Below are 25,355 nucleotides of genomic sequence, written 5' to 3'. Positions count from 1 at the left end.
GCCCCACATCGGGCTCCCTGCTCAGTGGGAAACCTGCTTCTTCCTCTCCCTCTCTCTGCCTTTCCCCTCCACTCCTGCTCACACATGCATACTCTCTCTCGAAAATAAATAAATAAATAAAATCTTAGAAAAAGGAAACAGGATGGAAAGATAATGGCTTTTAAAAGAGTGTTTGTTATAAAATTTGCATGCCTTGTAAAAGAGGTAAGATGAGGGTCAGATTTTGTGTAAGCGTCTTTTGTTCCCAAGTCTGAAGGCCATGGAATAGATAATTGGTAATAATAGATTTGAATGAGAAGGCAGTCCACAGACTGGAAGAACAATTTGCGCAAATCCTGTATCTGGTAAGGGACTTGTATCCAGAACATACAAAGAACTCTTACACCTCAACAATAACGTAGATAGTAACCCAATTTAAAATTGGATAAAGGACTTGAATAGACATTTCTCCAAAGAAGATATACAAATAGTTCATGAGCGCATGAAAAGAGATTGAACATCATTAGTCATTAGGAAAGTGCAATTAAAACTACAGCAAAATACTTCATACCCACTAAAATGGCTAAGATAAAACAGTAACAAGGGCTGACAGGGATGTGGAGGGATTGGGACCCTCATATGCTGCTGGTGGGATTGTAAATGGCACAGACACTTAGGAAAACAGTGTGCTAGTTCCTCAGAATGTCAAACTTAGGGCTGCCATTTGACTCAGTGATTCCATTCCTAGGTATACACCCAAGAGAACTGAAAACATAGCCTCACAAAAGTTTGTCCACAGACATCCATAGCAGCATTATTCAGAATAGCCCTCACCCCCAAAAAGGACCAATGCAAATACCCCTCAACCAATGAAAGGATAAATAAGATGTGGTAAATCCTGTACAATGGAATATTACTTGGCAATGAAAAGGAATGCAGTACTGGTATATATATTGCAACATGGATGAGCCTTGAAAACATTATGCTGAGTCAAAGAAGCCAGACACAAAAAGCCATGGATATGATTCTACTTATATGAAGTATCTGGAATAGGCAATTATAAAGAAACAAAAAGAATGGTGGTAGTTGCCAGAGACTGGAGGGGGGTATAGTGTGGGTAGTGACTGCTACAGGGTACAGTGTTTTTTGGGGGGAAGAAGTATTCTAATGATTGTTGCACAACCCTGTGCTTACACTAAAACACATTGAATTGGACACTTTAAATGGGTAAATTGTGTGGTATATGAATTATATCTTAATAAAGCTATTATACAATTTGGAGATTTGAAGGGGAGAATATTGTTTGTACTCTTATTCCATTCATTTGATTATTTGCAAAGTCCTACATGTGTGATTTGCATACATGAAAACATTTTGCCAAATATCCTTAGTTTGGTGATGAACCTTACTAATGGCACCTGTAGGTCATCCAATGAATATTTGAGCACCAGGCTTTGTGTCTGGTGCAGGGGACCCACACTGCTCTTCTCAAGGAGCTGACAGTCTAGTATGTTTTCTCTATCATCAGTACTAGTTATTGTATAAGAAGCAAGTTAGGCATCATGCATGTTGTAAATTAAGGTAGTCTTTACAGAGAGTAAGTTGTGGGTGGGTGTGTTTGGGGCCTGGGGATAAGGATTAGCAGAAGAGGGGGATGGAATTCTAGGTGAAGCTGACCACCAAGGGCAGATGTGCAGATGGCAACGTAAACTTGTGAGTATGTTGCTTTTCCGGTTGAGTGTCCTCATTGGCTCCCCATTGCCTCTAAAATAAAGCCCACACTTGCTTTAGCATGGCTTGGGAGAGGAGGCTGCTATAGAATTTCCATGCAAGAGAACTCTAGTGGTAGCAGTCTGACTGGAAGTGGGAGAAGGCAGGGCTCATGGCCTTGCCTTGTGCTTGTCTGCATAGAAGCTAATTTTTCTTATAATGAACATTTATTTGAGGGGGCCTTTGTGGTGCTAAAGCATTTAGATGGCCAAAGCCCAACCTGTCCCCCACCATCACTGTCTTTCCCTGCTTTGTCACTTACTGCTCTTTCACTTTGCCCTGTACATCCCAGGAGCTTGGTGGTGCCATGCTGTTTCCCACCACTCTGCACTGAGAGCTTGTTTGGTCTGCAGGACTTTTTCCTCTGCAAAATTCCTGCTCATCCTTCAAGACCCAGCTGGAGCACCATCTGCTCCTTTAAGCCTCTCTGAATGGCATATGACCTTGGGCAACTTGCTAAGCCACTTCTTTGCTTCCATTTCCTCCTCTCTAAAATGAGGCTCGTAAGAATACCTACTTCACGGTAATTAGGAGGATGAAATGAATTCATGTATATAAGCTTTTGGAACACTAAGTAAATGCTCCTTAGTGTTACCTATCAACCTGATTATTAATTTTGGGCAGAGTGGGTGGCTCCCTTGTCCTTTCACCCTTTGCCCTTACGTGCACTTCCGTTATTAGCAGTAAATACAGGGTGGGAGGGCATTGCAAATTTGGTGAAAAGTCTCCAGTGTGGTCAAAACCATACAGATAAGGTTGTACCATGTGTTAAAGGGGGTGAGGTAGGGAGTGCACATTTACCCTACTTTGTAGTCATTCCAGGGAGTCTGTCTTGGGATGGAGATGAGACCACCTGACTTAATGGCCCCTTCTAATGTAAAATCTTTCCTGCCTGAAGGAGCCTCCGTCTTTGGAGGTACTGGGAATGGGTGGGAAGTTGGGGTACAAAGAAGGGACAGGGTAGAATGAGGAAACTGTGGTGAAATCCTAAATCCATTCAACTTTCTGGCTCCTTCTCCCTAGCCCTGTTGTGGCTGTAGACCAGCTCTGCTCACACACCCAAAAGCCTCGGTCAAGTCTGAGGTGGCCTTTTGCATCAACACACTAAGCATCCTGCATTCAATTTGTGGGGAGAAATGAGTCTTACTGCTTCACCCAAGACCTCTCAGAATCAGGATCTGTTTCCTTACACTCCTGCGGGCCTATGGAGAAACTCTGCTTCAGCGTAAATGCACTGTTTCAGAGACACCACCAGCTACAGTAGTCCATGAACTGCACCACATTTTAAAATTTTCGTTTTTGGAAGTGTGGGAATGGTGTTTGCCCCTTTATACTTTGGGTCACCCACCCCTCTGTACATTCAGAAGGAAACCCCCGGAGTTTGTTTGTCCTCGGTCTCTGTGTAGCGGGCACACAGGAGCTCCAGGAATGTCTGGTCCATTCCTCCGCCGTCTGCACCTCGGATCCAGGGACTCCTGCTGTCAGCTCACCCAGCCTCTGCTGAACCTTTGAAGTGGAGGGCAAGCCTTTCATCTTCGCTCATTTTCACTTAATGACAGCCCGGCCTTTGATCAGCTCAGTTTTCCTCTTTCTTTGGCTTCCTAATGAGTCACTTGGAGGTAAGGAGAGACTTGAAGTGTAGGCCCTGAACCAGCCACAACTTTTATGAGCACAGTGGTTGTTTGACCTTCATATCTTAAGCAAATATGCCAGAGGAGTCACTCCTTCCTGGCCTTTCATTGATAAAATTTGCTCACTGGCTAATGTAAACTTTAAAAGAGAGGTGGAGGGGTATAGACAGGATGGGGAGAAGCAGAAGTGAAATGTAAGCAGCATTCCCTTCTGCAGTTTTTAAATTTCTTTAATTTGGGGAAGCCCCCTTTGCCTTCAGACTCCCCTATAAAACTTCTTAGCATCATGGAGGTGTATTGTTTTGGGGAAGCATGTCAAATTCTCCATGCTACTGAAATCATTTGTTTTCAGATAAACTGTTAACCACTTTTTAGTTGATTATTTAACAGTATCTTCTCTTGGCACTTGATAGGGATACAAAAAGTTCCCCTTGGTTGAGTATAATTTTTTTCATAAGGATCTTATTTCCAATTACTTTAAAACCTAGGAAACAAATCTGCATTGGTCCCTTCCTCTCAGACTCACATATCCTTTGGTTAGGCTGCATACGGCTACTATGCCATTGTTTTTAATATGAGATAAAAATAAATTTGGGGATAATTACTTTTATCTGTAGATGAAATTAATTGTTTGCCTGCCCAGTAAATCTGCAATAAATGGTTTGATACTCTCTCAAACTGGTTAGTATACTCTTAGACTCCAAGTCCAAAAGTGTTTTAGTTTTTGGGTGGGGAATGCAAACATCTTTCAGTAATAGTTTATGTAAACTGTAATTAATAAAATTTTTCCATAAAAGGACCCTAAAATATACTGCATGCTATGAAAAAAAAAAAACAAAAACAAAACCTTAACAACTGTGTATTAGCTTGACACTAATTTAATGAAGGATGTTTAATTTTTTTTTTGGATTGGTTTATTTTAACACAGGGTGGATTTCATTTGAGTCTGTTTTAAATCACTGTAAATAATTTTTCTTCTTGGGACACCTGGGTGGCTCAGTTGGTTAAGTGTCTGCCTTTGGCTCAGGTCGTGGTCTCAGGGTCCTGGGATCCAGTCCCACATGGGGCTCCTTGCTCAGTGGGGAACCTGCTTCTCCTTCTGCCTGTTCTGCCTGCAGCTCTCCCTCTGACAAATAAATGAAATCTTCAAAAAAAATTTTTTTTTCTTCTCTACGTACCCATTATTGTTTGAGAAGCTTAATATTCTTCACAACTCAGGTATTACCCAGGAAATATCTATTAAATGAATTTGGATTATTCATGGACAGTTGGAAACTCTTAGCATAACTCCTGCAACTAAAAACAGTAGACATCTCTGTTATTTTATTTAAAGGAAATGAGTTTTGGTGTGTTGAATTTTTTCGTCCAGCAATAAAAATCATCTTATTAGAATATAAAAATGTCATAACAAAAATGTGGATGTAGAAGGCTAATTAGATTTCTACACCAACCTGGCAAGCCTAAAATACAGACTTACACTTGTAACTCAATCTTTATTTTTCCACTTATATATTGATAAGGTTGAAAAAGAGTGTAGCTTTCTGGCTTTTCCAGTTTATATAGTTTCTCAATTTATAAAGAAGATCTTTCCTTAAAATGTCTCTTGGACTTGCCTCTTCACTACCCTCACAGATGTGAACAGAGTTGCCCTTCCCCCTTCCCCTTCCCCGTGCAGTACTGCCTTGTCCCGTGGCTCAGGTGTGTCCATCCTGGAAGTCACTGGCATAGTGTCTGAAGATTTGCTTTAGCTATGTCAACACTTAAAATGGCTCCCTATCAGATGCTCGTCACACCAAGTCTAAATGTTCTGCCTGTGTTCAAAGCCCTTTATTTATCAGACCCATCTGTCTCCTTAGTCCTAACTCTTTACTACTGGAAGGAATGAGCCTTTCATTCCAGTTAGGTTGACCTGTGCACATGTGCACACACATGGCATCATTCTTGCTCTCTCCATTTTTTCAAACATTTGTCCCCTCCTCGAATACCCCTACCCATCATTTCAAGCATTTAAATCCTACCTGTTTTTCAAATTCTCCTCCTAACTATTAGAGCTAGAATTAATGTCTTCCTTTTACAAAATGCCCATTGCTTTGCCTCCTTTTTTTTTAATGTACTAAGTCTATTTTTATCTTCAAATTAATATTTGAACACTTTTTTCAGTTGTATTTCCTAATATGGTAATTATTGATAGAGCCCATATAATAAAAAAAACTCTTTATGGTCCTCAGTTATTACTTTTTTTGTAACTGCTTTATTGAGCTTTGATTCACATAGCATATGATTCACTCAGTTAAAGAGTATCTCTTTTATTTTGGCATTTATAATGTTTTTCCTTGTAGTTATTTATCTCCATGACTTATCACTCCTATAGAACTACAGTTCCTTGAGGCAGAGACCAGATCTGAAAACATCTTTGTATTTTCCTCCGTTCCTGGCATAGTACTCCAAACATACCAGGCACGAAAATGCTTTTGAGTGAAATGTACCCCTCATTTCTCCTGCCAGCTCTAAAATCTCATACTTTTTTTCAACTGGGGCTAGCATCAACAGTTAGCAATTAGCCTTAAAATAAAGGCTCCACATGTCCGCTTCTGGGATGATAGGCAGGGATACAAATCCCACTTTTAACTATCATTGTGGGATGAGGATCATCTCAAGAACAGAGCTTGGGTGGCAGCTTTCAGAGCAAAGGAGACCAGACTTAAGGTTGGCCCCTGGAACCTGGGTCTGTCCAGTGGCCTGTTGGCTTACCAGCTTTGTCCAAGCTTCTGTGAAGCAGTGCTCCCATCAGGTGATGTGATTAAGAACACAGTGCATGACCCAGAGAGCTAGGTTTAGAGATATTTTAAAGACAGTAAAACCTAGGAATGCTGACTTGCCAAGGAGGATCTTGCTGAAGAAGGTAGGATTTGTACCCTAGCCCAGACCTGAGTGAAAGCAAGGGTATGGTTTAGGCAGGTGGGAGGGGAGATGGAAGACCATGCCCAGCAGGAGGGAACGGCACGTGCAGTGAAGTTTGGGAGAAGTAGTGAAACCCAGAGAGAGAGACACAAGGTTAGAGGCTGTGGAGGTCTAGACTACCAGTTCAAAGAATTTCAGACTTTATTTCAGCAGTCCAGTCCCTCTGGGATTTTAATCTCTCATGGCTGAAGACTCTTGCCCAAGGTATAGGTGATATGAGAAGGAAGAATTGAAACACGAGGTTAGTTCCAGTAGCTTTTGTTTGCCTGAGCTATACAGATCACTTATTCAACAGATATTTATTGAGTATCTGCTATAAACCAGGGAGAGTATAAGCCAACCCCTGATAACACTGGGTATTTCATGATATATTTTTTTCATTGTCTTTTTTAAAAAATAAAGATTTATTTATTTGAGAGAGGCATAGTGTGCACACACGAGTTGGGGGAGGGCCAGAGGGAGAGGATCTTCAAGTGGACGACTTAATGAGCGCAGAGCCTGACACGGGGCCTGATCTCACGACCCATGAGGCTGTGACCTGAGCCAAAGCCAAGAGTTGGACGCTCAACTGACTGAGCCACCCAAGAGCCCCTAGTTGTCTTTTATATGAAAATATTATATCCCAAATCAGACTTGTGCTGATTTATAATCAGAAACTTTATGTTTGATCCAGCTTAGCTCTGGTCTCTTGTATAACAAATAAAAAGTGCTTAATAAATGAGCAAGCAATTGAGTGATAATGACAAGATGCATACACCCCTTGTTACTACAGGGGGGAAAGGCCACTTTTTCATAGTGGAGACATCTGTGGACACCATCTTTAGCAAGTAATCAAGCTTAGCTTCACCAGCAGTGGTGTAAAGTGACACCAGGTTCCTCCCAATGTGAGTCAGTGAAATGTGCACAGTATCACCTTCCTAGTGTCTTGCCAGAAAATGTTCAACTCTATTATAATTGTGAGAAAATCTCATCAGGCCACAATAAGGTGTAAGACAGCTAATTGGCCTTGATTTTTTTTTTTTAAAAGATGTATGTATTTCGGGGAGAGAGAGAGAGAGAGAGAGTGCATGCACGAGCAGGGATCGGGGGAGAGGAGCAGAGGGAGAAAGAGAGAGAGAAAATCTCTGTTAGACTTCCCATTTCAGCCTGGAGCCCAAATGAGGGCTCGATCTCACAATGATATCATGACCTGAGCTGAAACCAAGAGTCAGACACTCAACTGACTGAGCCACCCAGTTACCCCTGGTTGGATCATTTTTAAATGCAGTGCCATGAAAGAGGAGGAAAGATAAAATTCCTTTAGATAAAAAGAAAGTAAAGAGGCATGACAGCTACATATAGCAGTGTGAGGTTCTTGATTGGATCTGGATGCTCCCACCACTTCCCCCATGGTCTCTGAAAAGAAGGCATTCAGGTCAGAAAATCTGAATATGGTTATATGGATTGGATATTAGAAAATGTCAATTTATCCTCTTTCCCTTGTTGGGTGCAGTGATGGTATTGTAGTAATGAAGAAGAACGTCAGTGTTCTTGGAAGACAATTGTTGGAGTATTTAGGGGTGAAATATGATATAGTACACGTTACTTCAAATACTTAACAGAAGTTAGAGCAAAAAAATAAAAAAAGTGTATGTGTGTAGGGAAAACACTGACCAGATGCTTATACTAGGTGCATCTAGGCGTAGGGGGTGGGATGCTCCTTGTTCATTCAACTTTTGGTGGCTTTAAAATGTTTTTGAAATAAAAAGTTGGAAGAAAATGACTCAAATACCTAATTCTTTCACCGATAAAGTTTACAGAATGTTACTTTAAATGGCTTGTTTTACAGTCTTCCTGGTTATTAGGCACTTGAATTGTGTGCATGCCTGAGTTCTTAATGCTGCTTTCACTCTCCCAGTCTTGTGTGTCACTCTCTCAGTATTTGAATTGTGTCCTATTTTAATTCTTGGGAAATTCACTCTGTGGCTTCTGAAACCAGCACGTTTAGCAATGATAAGTAATACAGTGAGTTAATGCATCTCTGTGGGATAACAGCATGGCTTTCTGAGATATTTGACTGAGGATGTTTGTCTCATCTTTTTTTTTTTTAATATTTTATTTATTTATATGACAGAGAGAGAGAGAGAGAGAGAGGCAGAGAGGCAGGCAGAGAAAGGGGGAAGCAGGCTCCCTGCTGAGCAGAGAGCCCAATGCGGGGCTTGATCCCAGGACCCGGAGATCATGACCTGAGCCGAAGGCAGAGGCTTAACCCACTGAGCCACCCAGGTGCCCTGTTTGTCCCATCTTAACAACCTGCTTACTTCAGCTTTGTTGGCGGTTTGGAGCTGATAATGAGATTTCATATTTGGAATAGGTAGGCCCGTATGTGACCTTCATCAGTCCATATGCCAATGTGTGTAACGATTCTGAATTGGTTCCTGGGAGTATCCTTTTATTCCTCAGGGTCTGGGCTAGAATATATTGCTGAGACCATAGCAAACATGATGGTATGGCTCAAAAAATCTGAAGCTTTTGAGTTGGAGGCAGACAGTGCTAGAGTGTCCCCCGGACTGTGATGTTGGTCGGTCTTACCACATGGTGTCAGAGGAGGTACTCCAGGCTGGGGGGTGGCAGTGTGCCTCTGGGGTTGGCTTTGGGAAGTGAAGAGGAATATGAATTGGCCGAGAGGGACTCTGAATGCATTCTACTAGGGAGCAAGGTGTATGGAAGCCAGCATATGGAGTTGAGTGTGTGCCTGGGGTGGAAGTGGTGCCAGTTTTCTGAGCACCAATTATGTGCCGGCCATTCTGCCAAGTTTCTTGTTGAATCTTTGAATTAGCTCGGGGCCTGCCTATGTGTTGGTTCCCATGGTCATTTTCACACATGTGGAAAAAGTCATAGAAAGTCAGGTAACTGCCCCCAGCTGACCTGCTGGCCCCTGGTGGAACAGATTGGAAATGTTCACTCACCCATGCTCCTTGGCACAGTCTCCTGACCTTTGAAGTTAGTTGGTGGAAACTGTGTATGTGCGAACTTTATGGGAGAAGAGGAACTTTCACGAATACTGAGAGTGATGTTTGGAGAAGTCTCTTTTGCCCCCATCATCTCATACTTTATTTTTAATTTTTTAAAAGAGATTTTATTTATTTATTTGACACAGAAAGAGAGAGAGAGTAGCAGGCAGAGGCTGAGCAGGGAGCCTGATGCAGGACTTGATCCTGGGACCCTGGGATCATGACCTGAACCGAAGGTGGATGACTAGCCAAGTAGGCAGAGAGGCAGGCAGAGACAGGGATGGGAAAGCAGGCTCCCGCTGAGCAGAGAGCCCGATGTTGGGCTCTATCCCAGGACCCTGGGATCATGACCTGAGCTGCAGGCAGAGGCTTTAACCCACTGAGCCACCCAGGCGCCTCTCATCTCATCCTTTAAATGGAAATGTTATCTGATAGAATTAAACAGTACAGTACATGGCCTCTTTTGGGCTGGGAACTTTTGATAAGTTTTCAGTGATTCACACAAAAGTCCTTGAAGGTAGATGAAAAAATGGGAGCTCATGAGAGAGGTGAAGAGACTTTGCCAAGATCACTTTTTCTGATTCCCAAGCCCTCTTCTGTAGAGTTTCTCTGCTGGGCTAGTGTAGTCAGGGGTACCGAAAGAAGTGAGGTACTCCTGCCCATGGGTATGGTGTTACAGAGTGAGCTGGGCACTGGTAGACTCTTCTATAGGCAGACTGTGATGAGTCTATTCCAGAGGTTATGGGGTATCAGAGGAAGGAAGGTCTCCAGGCTCACCTTTCCCTCCCAACATTGTCTTTTTTTTTTTTTTTTTTTTCTTTCTTTTCCCCTTTCCTCCTCCAGTGGTCAGTGATTTATCGTAAGGCTTAATCCTCCAGAAGCTCCTGGCCCAGTCATACTCTCCAGAATTCCTTTCACATGAAGAATGTTTTGAAAATGCAGATACTAGCATATTACCTTCGATGTTTAACCTGTTGCACACCAAAGGTCTTAAAGAGAGAGTTTCTTTGGGTATTTTTCCCCACATACATTACCCACTTCCATTTACCATTTCCTCCACAGCTTAATTTCTCTATTTTATGGCAACTAGAGTCCCTCAGGAGGTAGCTCAACTGTTGAAGAGGCTAGAACAAGCCTTTTTCACTTCAGCTTGTTTGGTGATGCCTTCTAAACATTTATGAGCTCTACCATGGAGGAAATTGAGCCTGATTCTAAGACCATCTGTAAAATCTGTAATTCTCCTCCTTCTCATTAGCAGTAACTTGTCACAAAAGTAGTTTTTCTGGTAAATACAGTGAAGAATTTCTGCTGTTATAGGGTCTTATCCATTAAGGAAGTTTCTGGAAGATTGGGCTGCCTTTATTGGGTCACATGTTGGTGCTGGACCCTCTGACAGGGATTTGCGAGGAACTGTGACACATTATGTCGATGTTCTAATATCCAGGCAGACACAGCCCTTCCGGCTTCATGGGTAGAGGAAAGCAGTGCTTACGCCCCGAGACTGGGCTTCCTGATTGACTTTGAATCCTCTGTAGCTCTGTCAGAACCACAGTCTAGGGTTGGAGGACCAGGAATAGAAGTTGGTGTGGTCATTGGTCTGGCTCAGGAAACCAAGGACACAGACAATTGTTAGATCTTTTGAGTCCCAGTTGTGATTTACGAAAGCCAAAATCCAGCCTGATTCTGAAATCTGATCTTTAGCCTTGTTGTGTTGTTGCTAGATACCTGAATTTTTCTTTAAGCTGAAGTGATATGCATAATAAGACATTAATTTCAGTTCTCTTACTTGGTGATAACTTCACTGAGGTTACATTATTTTTAAAAAAGATGTATTGGGTGCCTGGGTGGCTCAGTGGGTTAAGCCGCTGCCTTCGGCTCAGGTCATGATCTCAGGGTCCTGGGATCGAGTCCCACATCGGGCTCTCTGCTCAGCAGGGAGCCTGCTTCCCTCTCTCTCTCTGCCTGCCTCTCTGTCTACTTGTGATCTCTGTCTGTCAAATAAATAAATAAAAATCTTTAAAAAAAATAAAAAAGATGTATTTATTTATTTGAGGGGGGTGGTGGGGGGCAGAGGGGAAGCAAACTCCCCACTGAGTGGGACCCTCACCCGCTCAGTGGGGCTCAGTCATGGTCTGAGCTGAAACCAAGAGTTGGCTGCTTAACTCACTGACTGAACCACCCAGGCGCCCCTGAGGTTACAGTGTTGCATATTCCCTGAAGCTACTGTTAAATTGTAAAGTGAGTTCAGTAGAGCAAATGAGATTGCAGGGATTTTCTTTTTTTAATCCCCAAAACAACAAGATTATTTTAAGCGGTATAAAACATAATTAAATGAATAGCAACATATGGATATGAATATAATAATTTTTAATTGACTTCAAAATATCTTCCGTTAGTGCTTTTTTTATATTCAGATTAGCCTTTCTATTCAATTTATTTAACATATATTGTCTATTCAGAACAGAGGTTGAGAATTCTAGACATTTTAGTGTTCCCTGGGGTTATTTTTTTACCCTTGTTATACCAGTCCCTATAGAATTACAGATGTTTAAATCCATTAAGGATTGAGGACACCCCCACCCCCACCCCACCCCCGCCCTCCCACATGCACCAGCACTGTCTTGGAGCAGGTACTACCCAGACCTGCTCTGCAGGGTTCTCTCGTTCACCTGTGCAGCTAAGAGAACACCCTGCTCATTTGTGCTGAAGCTCTACACTTTTCTTGGAGCCCAGCCAAGATGTCCACTCTCTTTCAGTGCTGACCCATTGGTCTCCTCTCCTCTGTGGCTTATAATCCCAAAGTAGCATCCATGCATCTTGAGCAGTCCTGCTGTGTTAGGTGAGCTGGAATAGATGAGGTGGCCGGAACTGTTTGGTTCCAAACTGAAGAGCTTTCTCCTTGGAAACAGACAAAGGTTTTACACCTGTCCTCACCACTCTCCTTCCCTCCCTACTGTTCTTCCCTGCCTAGTCTTTTCTCCTTGTGCTCTTCAGCTCTGGCTCCATAACAAAGCATCCCAGACTGGGGGCTTAACAAGTGTTTGTTGTGTCATAGTTCTGGAGGCTGGAAGTCTGAGGGCAGGAGGTCAGCAGGGCCGGTTTCTTCTGGAGCCTCTATCCTGGGCTTGCAGATGGCCGTCATCATGTTAATATGGTTTCCTTCTGTGCGTGTCTGTGTCTTCATCTCTTTTTAGAAGCATACCAACTTACAGGATTAGGGCCCACCCTAATGACCTCATTTAATCTTAATTATTTCTGTAGAGACCCTGTTCCCAAATACAGTCATATTCTGAGGTACTGGGGTTAGGACTTATAAATTTGGGGGGTATAAAACTCAGCCCACAACACTGCCCTTCTGGACTTCCCCTCCTGCTCTCTCTTCCTTCCTCCCACTTTTATTTTTATTTTTTAAAGATTTTATTTATTAATTTGACAGAGAGAGTTGGCTAGAGAGCACAAGCAGGGGGAGCGGCAGGTGGAGGGAGATGAGGGAGTGCAGGCTCCCCACTGAGCAGGGACCCTGATACAGGGTTCAGTCCCAGGACCCTGAGGTCATGACCTGAGCCAAAGGCAGACGCTTAACCCACTGAGCCACCCAGATGTCCCTCCCACTTCATTTCCTTAACCTGATAAAGCATCCTACATAGCTATAAAGAATATGAAAATAATAGGGATCTGAATGCCATGTTTCTCCTTCCAGCTCTTCTCTGGGTCAGCTTTATGACCTTGAGCAGTGCACTTAATTCTTGAAACACTAGTCTCCTCAGCTATAATTCAGGAATCATTCTTCCCTTCTTGCAATATAAGACTATAGTAAGAAAAAACCAGAGTTACAGATCCTATTTTTAAATGCTTTAAAAGTAAAATATACTGACATAAGATACAGGAAAGCTCAGGCGAAGTGTAATGTTTACAGGATTATTTGGATTACTTGAAATTTTGATTACAACGGGGTATGTTTCAACTCCACATTTACTGTGTTTTCTTATCCTTAATCATATATTAGCAGCCAGCAATATACCATAAACATTTTTCTTTTTTTCCTGAGCAATCTTCTTGTTGCTCTGAAAAGACCAGAGCTGCTCAAATCATACGCAGCTGGGGGTCTGGCCTTCCCTGCCTGGCTGACTGTACAAAAGTGACCTTTCCCTGAGGGTTGGCCTCCAGATGTGAGATTGGGCTCTGCAGGTCTCCAGCTGTGGCTCTGGGCTCCCAAGAGTGGCGGTGGGAAAGGGGTGGGGGCGTGGGGTGGGGGCGAGGGAGCGTCAATTGTAATCCCTGCTCCGCTGGCAGACACTACGTCACGTCTTTTATCTCTGCTGGCTCGCCCGGGTTTCATCATGTTGCCTAACAGCCCTCCTCACAAAAAGCAAAAAGGGAACCAGAATGGGGATAGCCACCAGTTGAACTGTGTGAAAGAGGTTGACTTCACGGTCTTCTCTCCAGCTGCTATTCCCTGAGACAAAGAAGTATTATTTGAAAGAGAACGAGTAAGCCCTGGGCTGCTGCCCTGCACAGTCTTGAGTGTGTGAGGAGAGTGCTGCTGTTTATCTGGGTGACTCTTGCCAGTAGGGTGATGTCAGTCTGGTGGCCGTGGGCTGTGGTCAGACAGGAGACGTTTCCACGTAGCCCAGAGGCTTGTGGGTGTGGGGGGAACTGAGCTGTGGTTTTACTTTGATTTAGGTTCAAACATGATAAAAGGGCTGGGGGTGGGGAGTAGAACATAAAGTCTTAAACACCACAACGATTTAGATTGTGGAAGAAAGCTTTGGAGCAAGGAAGGCAATACAGATTTTTGTGAAAAATCTACCTTTAGAAATTACAGCAAGATACTTTTTCTGTTTTTCCTGCAGTCGTTACCTTCCCCTTCTCTGTAAACACAACGACACTGCCATTTCAGCCTTGTATTGTTTGACTAATCCTAAAAAAAAAATGACAAAAAAAATGCCTTGATTTTGATTAATTCCTCATGAGGCTTGCCACAGTCTTTTTTTTTTTTTTAAGATTTTATTTATTTATCTGACAGAGATCACAAGTAGGCAGAGAGGCAGGTGGGGGTGGGAGGGGTTGAGGGAAGCAGGCTCCCTGCTGAGCAGAGAGCCAGGATGCCAGCTCCATCCCAGGACCCTGGGATCATGAGCTGAAGGCAGAGGCTTTAACCCACTGAGCCACCCAGGCGCCCCTAGTATACTTGGTTTTTAATTGCATCTCCTTCAAGGATGAGGTAAGTTAGGAATACTTAGTGGGGTCTGGTTTTTTTTCCCTATTGTGTAAAGGGTGCCCTATAAAAGTTGAGTATTTCTTGATCAGTGGTTAAAGTGTAACTTAACTTCGGAAGATGTGCATTACCTAGAACAGAGATCTTTAGAGCCAAAGTTACGCCATCATGGCCATGTAATCAAACCGTTTAATTCTATAAATGAAGAAGCAGAGCTAACAAGGTGGATGCTGTGTTGAAGGCTCTGCAGTTGGGTTCCATGTGTATCCAGTCTGAGATGCACCGTTATCTTGTTGTCCCACTAAGAAAGAAACTGCCTTGCTTATTAAAATATGCCAGTTGATTGTTAAGACAAACTCAGGCTTAGCTCTATTAAAATGTAGGAAGTAAAGTGTCTTGTTAGAATCTTTGCAGGATTCTGAAACGAGGCCCCATCTTCCTGGGTCTTGTCCCCATGCCCTGCTTTTCTCCTGCTTTATTCTGACTTGGAAGCAGAATTTTCTTATACTCTTTTACCAGAATCATTGTATGGCACATTGTAAAGCTAAGCGATTATTTTTTATTTCTCTGTTAAACTTTTTTTAAAATTGAAATTAATATGCTGATTCTTGTGAAATCTTGGGTCAAAAATCTTTGCTCATCTTCCGTTGGAAGACATATTTAAGAATATTTTTGATCCCTGCATTAGAACTGCCATAGCAGTTACATAATCTTTGTATCCATTGGGCATTTTTCTTAGTAATCCATCCCTAGTTAAAAATGCCAAATACAGGGACACCTGGGGCTCAGTCAGTTAAGCATCTGCCTTCCATTCAGGTCATGATGGAGGCCCCGCATCCAGGTCCTTGCTCAGCGGGGAGCCTGCTTCTCCTTCTGCCTGCAGCTCTCCCTGCTTGTGCTCTCTCTCTCTCTCTCTCTCTGAGACAAATAAATTTTAAACAGTTTAAAAAAATACCAAATACATTTTGAAAATTGAATGTCCTTTGTTATAATCAGAATTTTTTTTTTTAAAGTTAAATTGACAATTGTAGTGAGGCCAATTTGAGAAACTTGAAACACCAGGCTACTGAGATCTCCTTTCTCCTGCTTAATCCTGAAAAAGAGAGATAATCCTTTCTCCCTTTTCATTTACCAAGCCATTGTGAAATTTAGAATACATGTTAGTTCAAGAGCAAAAAGTCTTTTGCACCTCAAGATAAGTTCCTTTTGGCGTGTATTCTTTCTTCCCCTGCTTGTGGTCAGGGTCTGTATAAGTTTCATCAGTTGTCTCTGCGACAGCCCTTCACACAGCCTCCAGCATGCAGCAGGCGCTCACACATGCAGTCCGATTACAAGCCGAGCTGGAGCTTAATAGAACTCTGATGAATCCAGGTGCCTCCGTAACCTCAAGCGGTTCCTTCCTGGCTTTGCCTTTTCTTAACTTAATAATATTAAAAAAAAATAATCTGACTTTAACATTGTAGAGAGCTTGTAGCTGTCATAGCAAAAGATTGATTTTTATTCCAGGAGAAATAAATGAATAGATGCTTGTTCTTATGTAACACTTCAGTGTGAAAAACCTGAGGTAGGAAAGGAACTAATAATATTGGAGGGTTTTTTCATCTACTTATAAATATATTTTTATTTTTAAGGGTGATATTTTTATTGAGATATTCACACACCAGTGTAATTTTCACCCGTGTAACGTATACAATCCAGTGGTGGTTAGTATATTCACAGAGTTATGCAACCTTTACCACAGTCCATGTTAGAACATTTTCATCCATCACCCCCGAAAGAAGCCCTGCATTCACGGGCAGTCACTTCCCAAATTGTGTAACACCTCCCCCCACAACAGTCACTACTATACTTTTTGCCTCTTCACATTTGCCTATCCTGGACGTTTCATGTCTGTGGAATCAGGCAGTATGTGGCCTTTTGTGTCTGGCTTCCTTCATTTCTCCTACTGTTTTCTAGGTTCATCTGTGAATCAGTACTTCACTACTTTTTATGGCTGAATAATGTTCCATCATATGGATAGATTACATGTTTTCTGTACCAATGTGTCAGTTGCTGAGCATTTGGGGTTTTGACTGTCTTATGAATAATGTCGTTCTGAACATTCATAGAAGTTTTTATGTGAATACGTGTTTTAATTTCTCCTGGTTAAATGCCTCGATGTGGAATTGCTGGCTTATATGGTAACTCTGTGTTTAACCATTCGAGGAACTGCCCAGAATTGTTTTCTACAGCAACTGCACTGTTTTGCATTTACACCAGCAGTGCATGAGGGTCCCAGATTCCTCACATCCTTGTCAACACTTGTCACTTTCTGTCTTTTGATTATAGCCCCACTAGTGTGTGTAAAATGATATTTCATTGTAGTTTTGATTTCTGGTTTCCTGACCGCTAATGATGTTAGACATCTTTCTATGTGCTTATTGGCTGTTTGCATATCTTTCTTTGAGAAAAGGCTATTTAGATCTTTTCCTGTTTTCAAATTGAGTTCTTTTTATTGTTGAGTTTTGAGAGTTATTTATATATTCTTAAATCTTTTGAAATTTATTTTATGGCATCTTTGATCTTTAACATATCCTGTAACTCTCTAATATGGGCACCCCATTCTCCCGCCTCACTGGGTCCTTCAGGCAGTGTTTACCATCCATCTACTATGTGGAAGATACTGTGCTCTGCATTTTCAAGTATATAAAATGAATTAAATGTCCCCTGCTTCAAGGAGCACAAAACCAAGTAGGAAGGGAAGTATCATAGGGATAAATTTCTGTGGGTATTCAGAAGTGATGACTTTTAGATTGAGCAGTCAAGGAAGACAACCTGAAGGAGGAGGCATTTTAAGTGGCCTTTGCTGGTTGCATAGAATTTAAGTATAAAAGATCAGAGGAAGAAACTGAGCAAAGGCCTTGGGGTTAGATGGCGAGATCTCTGAGCTGTGGTGTCTAGTCTGGTTTAACCTCTAGGGCTGACACTTTGAGAGCTTACAAAGGGGGATACTAGGAACAAAGACTGGGAAGGCCGTGGGGCCACCTGTTGGGTATGAATGCAGAAGCAGCCTGGAGGTTATTTCATCAGTGACTGTTTGGGGTCCTGCTGGGTTGACATAGCCAGAATGCTGCCATGGAAGACTGAGTTTACAGAAATCTGTAGGATGATGGGGGTGGGGGGGGGTCACTAAAAGCAGCACTGCTGTGTTTCTGGCTTGGGAACGGAGAAGTGCTTCAGAGGCCAAGAAGGCCTGTAGTTTAGGCAAAGCCGTAGAGGGAAATGTGTGCGCATATTCACCTCGCCCTCAATACAGTGACGGTGTCCTGCCAGTGTCCTGATCCCCAGACTATATGTTCTCTTCAGTTTTTCTAAAATAATTTTAACCTTCCTTTGCCACCTAGACCATAATAAAAGCAAATCCCAGTTTGTAATACAAGATGTTGCTCTAGGGTCCTTGAGTGGAGGCCCCAAAATGAACGATGGTACATAACTGAAAAACCCTATTTCTATACTTGTAACTGTGAATTTCTTCCCTTTTATCCCTGGTTTCTTTGCTCTGACTGTGTGTGGGCCTTTCACAGTGTTTATGAGGGGATGTCACTCTGATGGGCAAAGGCCATGGCTTCTTGCTTATGGTAAACCATTCACTCTGTTAACCTGAGCAGCTCCCTCCATGTCTAGGGGCACAGTTTTCTCTGTCCAATGAGGGAATTCAAGTGTCCAGGGCCCCTTCCAGCACTAACAACATGCATGTCCCTTGTCTGTAGGGGATTTGGTATAGTTTGTCCTAGCTCTTAGGGGAAAAGAACCACCTGTGGTTCCTCTGTGGGTAGTTTACCTATCAGGTTAGAAATCCCAGTGTTTCCAAAGGATTCTTGTGGACTTTCTTCTTTCTATGTCAGACACAAGCGACTCGGTCTTAAAGATAAGCGGGGCATCTACTTGATGAGCTTCAACTGTGAACAAGCACAAACAAGCTTATATTACAATGGAAATTGGGGAGTGCGGTGGGAGTGTTGTTCTAACTCAAAGAGTTTTGCCTTTTGCATAGCAGTGTATGCTCATGTTGTAATGAGCAACTCTTCTTTTTTGGAGTGATTTGAATTTGTTGCTGTGGCGGCAGGTTTCCATGGCAACAGCTGTTGCTACACATCTGGCATCTGATAAAATGGTTCCCAAAGCCCAGGGGTCCACACAGAGCCCAAGTGCTCCTCATCTCCGTTGAACCTGCCAAGGATGTGGAGAAACACAGGGAGGAGGGCATGGTGGCTTTGTGCCATGCTGATGAGGCTTGATTTGCAATTGCCGAGTTCCTGGGGGTATCATCAGGATTCCTCCAAAGGTTAGCTGAGCTACTGACACTTTACATTGGAAACGTCCTCTCCCTTTTCTGTGGAGGTGGAGGGTACAAGAGAGGGGAGCATATTTGAAAAGAATATTTTCTGATTTATCGCAATATAAATATTAACATGGCTTTTTATTTGCTTGCATTTTTATTTTTAGGTTTATTTATTTATTTGAGGAAGAATGGGCAGAGGGAGAGAGAGTCTTAAGCAGACTCTGTGCTGAGTGTGGAGCCCACATGGGGCTTGATCCTATGGCCCTGAGATCACAACCTGTGCCCAAACCAAGAGTCGGACGCTTAACCGACTGTGCCACCCTGGAGCCCCTGTTTGTTTGCTTTTTTGAACCAAAAATTCATAAATAGGAAGTAGAGGACAACCAAAAATTCTACTGAATGTCCGAGTGTGGCAGGCCAGCATATGGCCTGTTTTTAGGTATTTCATTTAAAATGGAAAGTTCCAGTTTGCTTTGGGGCCAAAATCTCTAAAAGAAATCCTGCCTGGAGGTGTATTATGGGGTCATTGTATATTTGCTAGTTTATATCTTGCTGACTAAATTGGCAAAAGTTTTATTTTTCCTGGTAAACATTCAGGAGGCTTTTCCCTCACTCCTCTCCCTAACAAAATCATATTTGTCTTATGTGTATGAAGGAAACGACTGTTAAAACTGTCCACACATCTGTGATGATATGAAAATTAGTGGTGGCAAACAAAGATTTCCTTTCTTAGGTACCACAGGGTCTCAGATGAAGTTGACTTTACCCTAATATTTCTTTCAAATTGTGACCAAGTGAAAACAAAATTGGCCATGCCTTAGAGGCCAGTATGAATGAATAGTAACATGACAAAAGGGTTATTATTTGTGAAAAACTTAGGTACCCCTCATATGACTTAGAAAACTAGAAGTTTTCTCTTCAAGTATATATTATTCTTGTTTATAAATTTTAGGTATAAAACATTTATTATAATAAAGGGTTATGTTTATTTTAGTTAATAATGAAGCACAAAGTTATTACTTAGTACAAAATCTTTTTAATTACAGGAATGAAAAGCTCCAAGATGTTGAATCAGATCACAATGTGGATTCTAATTTGAGTGTTTAACTTTGAAAGTGTTTGAGAACTGCACCTGTGTATTAAGCTCATGAGAAATTATATGCAGATACTTTGTGCTGATAATAGTAAAAAAATATATTTAATGTGCCATTTTTAGTGTGCTATAAGAATGAAATGTTTATTTTTCATTAAGCAGTGTGTTTTCATTTCTCTTAACATTTTGGGCAAATATGTGAATTATTAACCCATAAATTTTCTTCATTCTTTCAAAAAAATAACATACCAAAATTGTAATAAAAATGTAACAGGCAAGAAAAGTGAGTTTCTAGTCGTGATCTAATGAAGCCTGTGTTAGGTCATTCTCTTCTAGGTATAGAGTCAATACCCACACATCAAAAGATCTTTGTTGTTTTAAATTAACTTTTGAGATGGTTTGTGGTCAGTACTTTTACCCATCTGTTACTTCATTGCAACTTTAAATTTTAAACTCTACCCTAAAGAGTTGGTGAAGACGTGGTAATTGTGTGTCACGATGGAGGTGTTAGCAAATCGGCACGGCGTACACCCTAACCACGCACAGTGCCGTATATCCCTTACATCTCAGTAAAGCTGGGGGAGGGGAGGGTATTGTGTAGAAAACCACGTTTGTTTAAAACGCCCTGTGCTTGGCAGTTCACCTCGTGCTCAGGCCATGTTCCGAGAATGGCAGGCCACCCATTCTGTTGCCAAAACTTTCCACTGGGAGTAGTTTTGCAAGGGGTGGGCGGGCAAGCGGCGCACCGAGGTGGGGGCGTTTCACCTCCTTGGTGACGACATCATCTCTCTTTGCGTAGGTGAAGCTGCTCTCAGGGGAGAACCCAGGATGCAGACCCTCCCTGTGGCGTCTGCCCTCACCAGTCACCGCACAGGCCCTCCGCCCATCAGTCCCAGCAAGCGGAAGTTCAGCATGGAGCAGGGGGACGATGACCTCGACTGTGAAAACGACCATGCTTCTAAGATGAGTCGCATCTTCAACCCCCATCTGTGAGTTCCTTCTTTCTGAAGTGAAGGCGTTCTGGTGGTGGCTTCTGTGTGCTCTGCGCTGGGGCCCTGTGCTCTTGCAACTTCGTGCCAGCTGTGAAGTGAAAGAATGAACAGTGCTTACCTGCCAGGCGGGAGATTAACTGTTTTTAATAACTTGAGAGATGACATCTTCTTTCCTTCCAAATTATTTGTATGACTGTGTGTGTGTGTGTGTGTGTGTGTGTGTGTGCGCGCGCGCGCGCCCCATGGATGTTAGCTTTCTCTTCCAGCTTCTGAGCAGTGGTTGTCTGAAGACTGCCTTTTCTTGCCTGTGTCACTGATGGATGTTAGGAGAATACATCTTTGGTGAATGTCTTATGGGCCAGGAAATGGAAGGAAAGGTTAGCCCCTGAGGAGACATATGTAGAATGTTTTGCTTAGGAGTCTAGGCTTGTACACATTAAGAAGTACAGTAGCGGGGCACCTGGGTGGCTCAGTCAGTTAAGCGTCTGCCTTCAGCTCAGGTCGTGATCTCAGGGTCCTGGGATTAGGCCCCACGTCGGGCTCTCTGCTTAATGGGGAGTCTGCTCCTTCCTTTCTCTCTGCCTCTGCCCCCCTCTCATGCTTGCTCTCTCTCTCACTTTCTCTCTCTCTCTCAAAATAAATAAATCTTTTTTAAAAAAAGTACAGTAGCGCCCCCCCCCCTTATCCAAGGGGTATATGTTCTAAGACTCCCAGTGGATACCTGATACACAGAGAGTACCAAACCCTATATAAGCTGTGTGCTTTCCTAGACATAGATACCTGAGAGAAAGTTTAATTTATAAATTAGGCACAGTAAGAGATTAACAACAACAATAGTAAAATAGAATGATTATAATCATATACTATAATAATAGTCATGTGAATGTGGTCTTTCTCTCAGAGTATCTGTTGTACTGTATTCACCCTTCTTCTTGTGGTGGTGTGAGATCATAAAATGTCTGTGTGAAGCCGGGAGGTGAATGACAGAGGCATTGGGATGGAGCATTCAGCTGCTCTTGGCTAGAAGGAGAATCATTTGCTTCCAGGCCACAGCTGATCGTGGAAAGCAAACTGCAGAAAAGCAGGGGGATGATTGAATTAATTTTCACCTTGTGTATATTCAGGGTATAAACTTGAGACCTTCCTAAGTGGGGAAGATGGTTTTTTGTGTTTACGATAAGGTGCTGCTCGTCACTTCTGGTATGTGAGCCTGTTGTAGCCGTTAGAGCACTCGGCTTGGGGCTGGTCCTCCCTCTGCCACCAGCATTCTCTATAATCATGACATGAGTTGCTCCAACTCTCTGGCCTCAGTTTCCTTATCTGTGAAACAGAGGGGTTGAAATGAAAGTTTTCTGAATCCATACAGCATCCCAACGTTTACATTAGGAAAATAGCTTGCTTCTGTGCACCTTGTTCCGGCTTCCCCTTTGCACTCTCTTCTGAACACTCACGCCCCACAAAGGGAGTGGAATGCCTTTTCCCATGTTCTCAGCGCTTGGAGACAGCCAGCCAGCTGCCCGGAGGGTCCGCTCTGGCAACTGTGCAGCGAGTCGGTATTGTCGGAGTGGGGGAGCTTGTCAGAGGGGGTGAGATAGCCCTGATGATTAGAAGGTGTAGTTTTGTAGATTCAGGTTAAAAGATCCTACTCTTTTTCCCCTCCCCAGGCAGGAATTGATGTTTCGTAATTATTCACAATGCTTGGCTTCCCCAGTTCTGATTTCTGAGGATGCTGCTGCTTCTGGCAGGAGCGTGACTGCTCAGAGAGTTCCTGTTTTCTCATTGGCGGAGACCCTGTGTAGGGAGAGGCCGCCGCCAAGGCCAGCAGCCCCGTGCTGCCTCAGCGCCCCAGTCCCGAGCATTCCGTGCATTCCAGCCCGCTTGGACTGTTGTGTTCAGTCATAAGACATACTGACAGAGGTATTTATCCTCAAATAAATCACGGTAGTGTTAGTCAGAGGCTGAGCCTGCAGTCTGGAGCCCTGGAATTTGCTACAATCAGGAATCCAGCAACAAGGCACTGCAAAACAATGAGCTCTCCCAAATAGGGAGAGGCTCGTTATGTAGGTTCTGGGCGCTCAACTGTTTGTTCATTCTCTTGTTACTAGCAATTTCTTCTCCTCTGCCTCCTCTCTAATGAAACCCAATTAGGAGACAGTTGGTCTTTTTTTTTTTTTTTTTGGAAGCAAAGGGGAGGTAGCCCTGAAACAGTGTATTTTGTGAGCAGACATGCCTTGGTTTAAATAGGTATTCTGCCACTTATTGTACCTGGGCCCACTGTCCTTCTTTGTAAACTGGCAATGATACTAGCTCACGAGACGCCTGTCAGGAGCGCGAGAGTCAGCATGTGCGGGGAGTTTGGTGCAGTTTGGTACTCATCTGATGGTAGTTATTACTTTTATTGTTGCTAAGTCCCTTATTCTGATATTGATAACCATGATAAAGAATAAAAATACTATTATGGTGAATTTAATGCCTGAGTGTGTCTGAGTTGCACTTAGAATGTCTGGACTCAGATTTCAGCTTCTTTATCTTTTGGTGGAAGTAATCATAGTTATGTCATCATAGGATGATTGTAATGCCTATTGCAGTGCCTGGCGTCTAGATGGTAAGCACTCAGGCAAAGTCATCATTAATATTATTATTATAATGTTAAAACAGAAAATGAGGTGTGCATGGGTGGTTCAGTTGGTTAAGTATCTGCCTTCAGCTCAGGTCATGATCCCAGAGTCCTGGGATCGAGCCCCACATCAGGTTTTCTGCTCAGTGGGGAGTCTGTTTCTCCCTCTCCCTCTTCCTGCTGCTCCCCTGCATGCGATCTCTCTGTCAAATAAATAAATAAATTCTTAAAAAAAAAAAAAAAAACTAACAAAAGAAAATGATTTTGTAACTCCTTGGGTCGTTGCAAATATGATCTTGAAGTACAGATGACTATAAATTATTCATACTATGTTATAATGAGAACACTATAAATAATTTAAAGTGTAAATAATAGAAATAGAATTGCTGGGTTTCATGTGCATCTCACAATTGATATCATCACACAGAGTTTTAGGCAAATAGAAAGAGCAGTGGCCCCCTGGGCCATACTGCTTGGACTTCTAGGTGATCAGCGTGTGGTCTGTTCATTCTTCTTCTTCTTCTTTTTTTTTTTTTTAAGATTTTATTTATTTATTTATGTGACAGAGATCACATAATAGGCAGAGAAGCAGGCAGAGAGAGAGAGAGGGGGGAAGCAGGCTCCCTGCTGAGCAGAGAGCCTGATGCGGGGCTCGATCCCAGGACCCTGAGATCATGACCTGAGCTGAAGGCAGCGGCTTAACCCACTGAGCCACCCAGGTGCCCCTGTTCATTCTTCTGTCACTGTTCTCCTGTGATGATTATTTGTTTCAGTAAGGGTAACAGTGTTTCTAATTGTTCTTCTAAGAGTGGAATTACAGATTTTATAGGCAAATTGGAAAGATGCTGCATCTCTCTTGATGTTGTACTTACTATTGTTGGATTTGAGGGAACATTTCCTCTTTGAGCTATAAGGGTGTTCCCTCCTTTTTATTTGATATGTCTAAGGAGTTTTTAAAAAATAATAAATTACAAATTGATATTTCTTTGGAAAAGAATGGCCTAGTCTATTTGTCTCTTTAAGGAAATTACAAAATGATTTTTTGCTTTTATCTTCTTAGAACATGTTCATGTTGTATAGTGAAAATGTGTTTTGTTTATCTTATCACTGAAGAAATCACAATAATTCTGGGCATGGACTGTTGTTGAAAAACAGTTTTGACAACTAAGAGAGTTTCAAAGACGCATGCCTTGGCTGCATTTCATTATAATCATCATATTGAGATACTTTCCAGTAGAGAGGAGGAGAGGTTGGGTGTCTCTGAGCCAGAATAGGAAGCTCCAGACAGTGACTAAATTTCATCTGACTTAATTCAGGGAGGAGGAAGACAAAGAAGAGAGGTTTCCTTAGTGATTTCTCCAGAACTTGGAAATTGAGAATTCCTGGACTCTTATTCCAACTCTGTATAGCCCGGGTCATTTGAACTCTTCATTGACTTTCTTGATATGGTGACTCAGAGAAGTATTTTTTTTTGTGTGTGTGTGTGTGTTTTGTTTTTTTTTTTTTTTAAGAAAAGTGTTAAGAACATGAATGTTTAATTTAGAAGTTGAAAGATACTGTGTCTCTTAGAAAGTGGATTAAGTAAGGTATGGGGGCATGGGTGTTGGGATTCCTCTCATGGAAATGTCAAAAAGTAATTTTTTTCTATGACCCTGGTATTCAGGTGTGATCTGCTAAGGAAGAGTTCTCTTACTGTATCCATGACCCATATGGGCTCATGGAGTGCTTCAGCTGGCTCCTATGTCCTTGTTATGGGCCTTTTTATTTATTTATTTATTTA

General features: G+C 42.4%; 1 protein-coding gene across 3 annotated transcripts in view; it reads left to right on the top strand.

Annotated features, from left to right (window-relative positions):
• Nucleotides 1–25,355, top strand: part of LOC111143855 (vestigial like family member 4) — a 159,230-nt gene that overhangs the window by 95,415 nt on the left and 38,460 nt on the right. For all 3 annotated transcript variants that reach the window (XM_022497815.1, XM_022497816.1, XM_022497814.1), the window contains one exon: nt 20,766–20,955. In XM_022497815.1, the coding sequence (XP_022353523.1) occupies nt 20,766–20,955 (190 nt within the window). The remainder of the gene's footprint in view (nt 1–20,765; nt 20,956–25,355) is intronic.

This window comes from Enhydra lutris, unplaced genomic scaffold (assembly GCF_002288905.1).
Source record: "Enhydra lutris kenyoni isolate GAN:26980312 unplaced genomic scaffold, ASM228890v2 scaffoldscaffold10, whole genome shotgun sequence".
NCBI classification, from domain to species: domain Eukaryota; kingdom Metazoa; phylum Chordata; class Mammalia; order Carnivora; family Mustelidae; genus Enhydra; species Enhydra lutris.
This window is presented reverse-complemented; position numbering and strand designations above follow the sequence as displayed.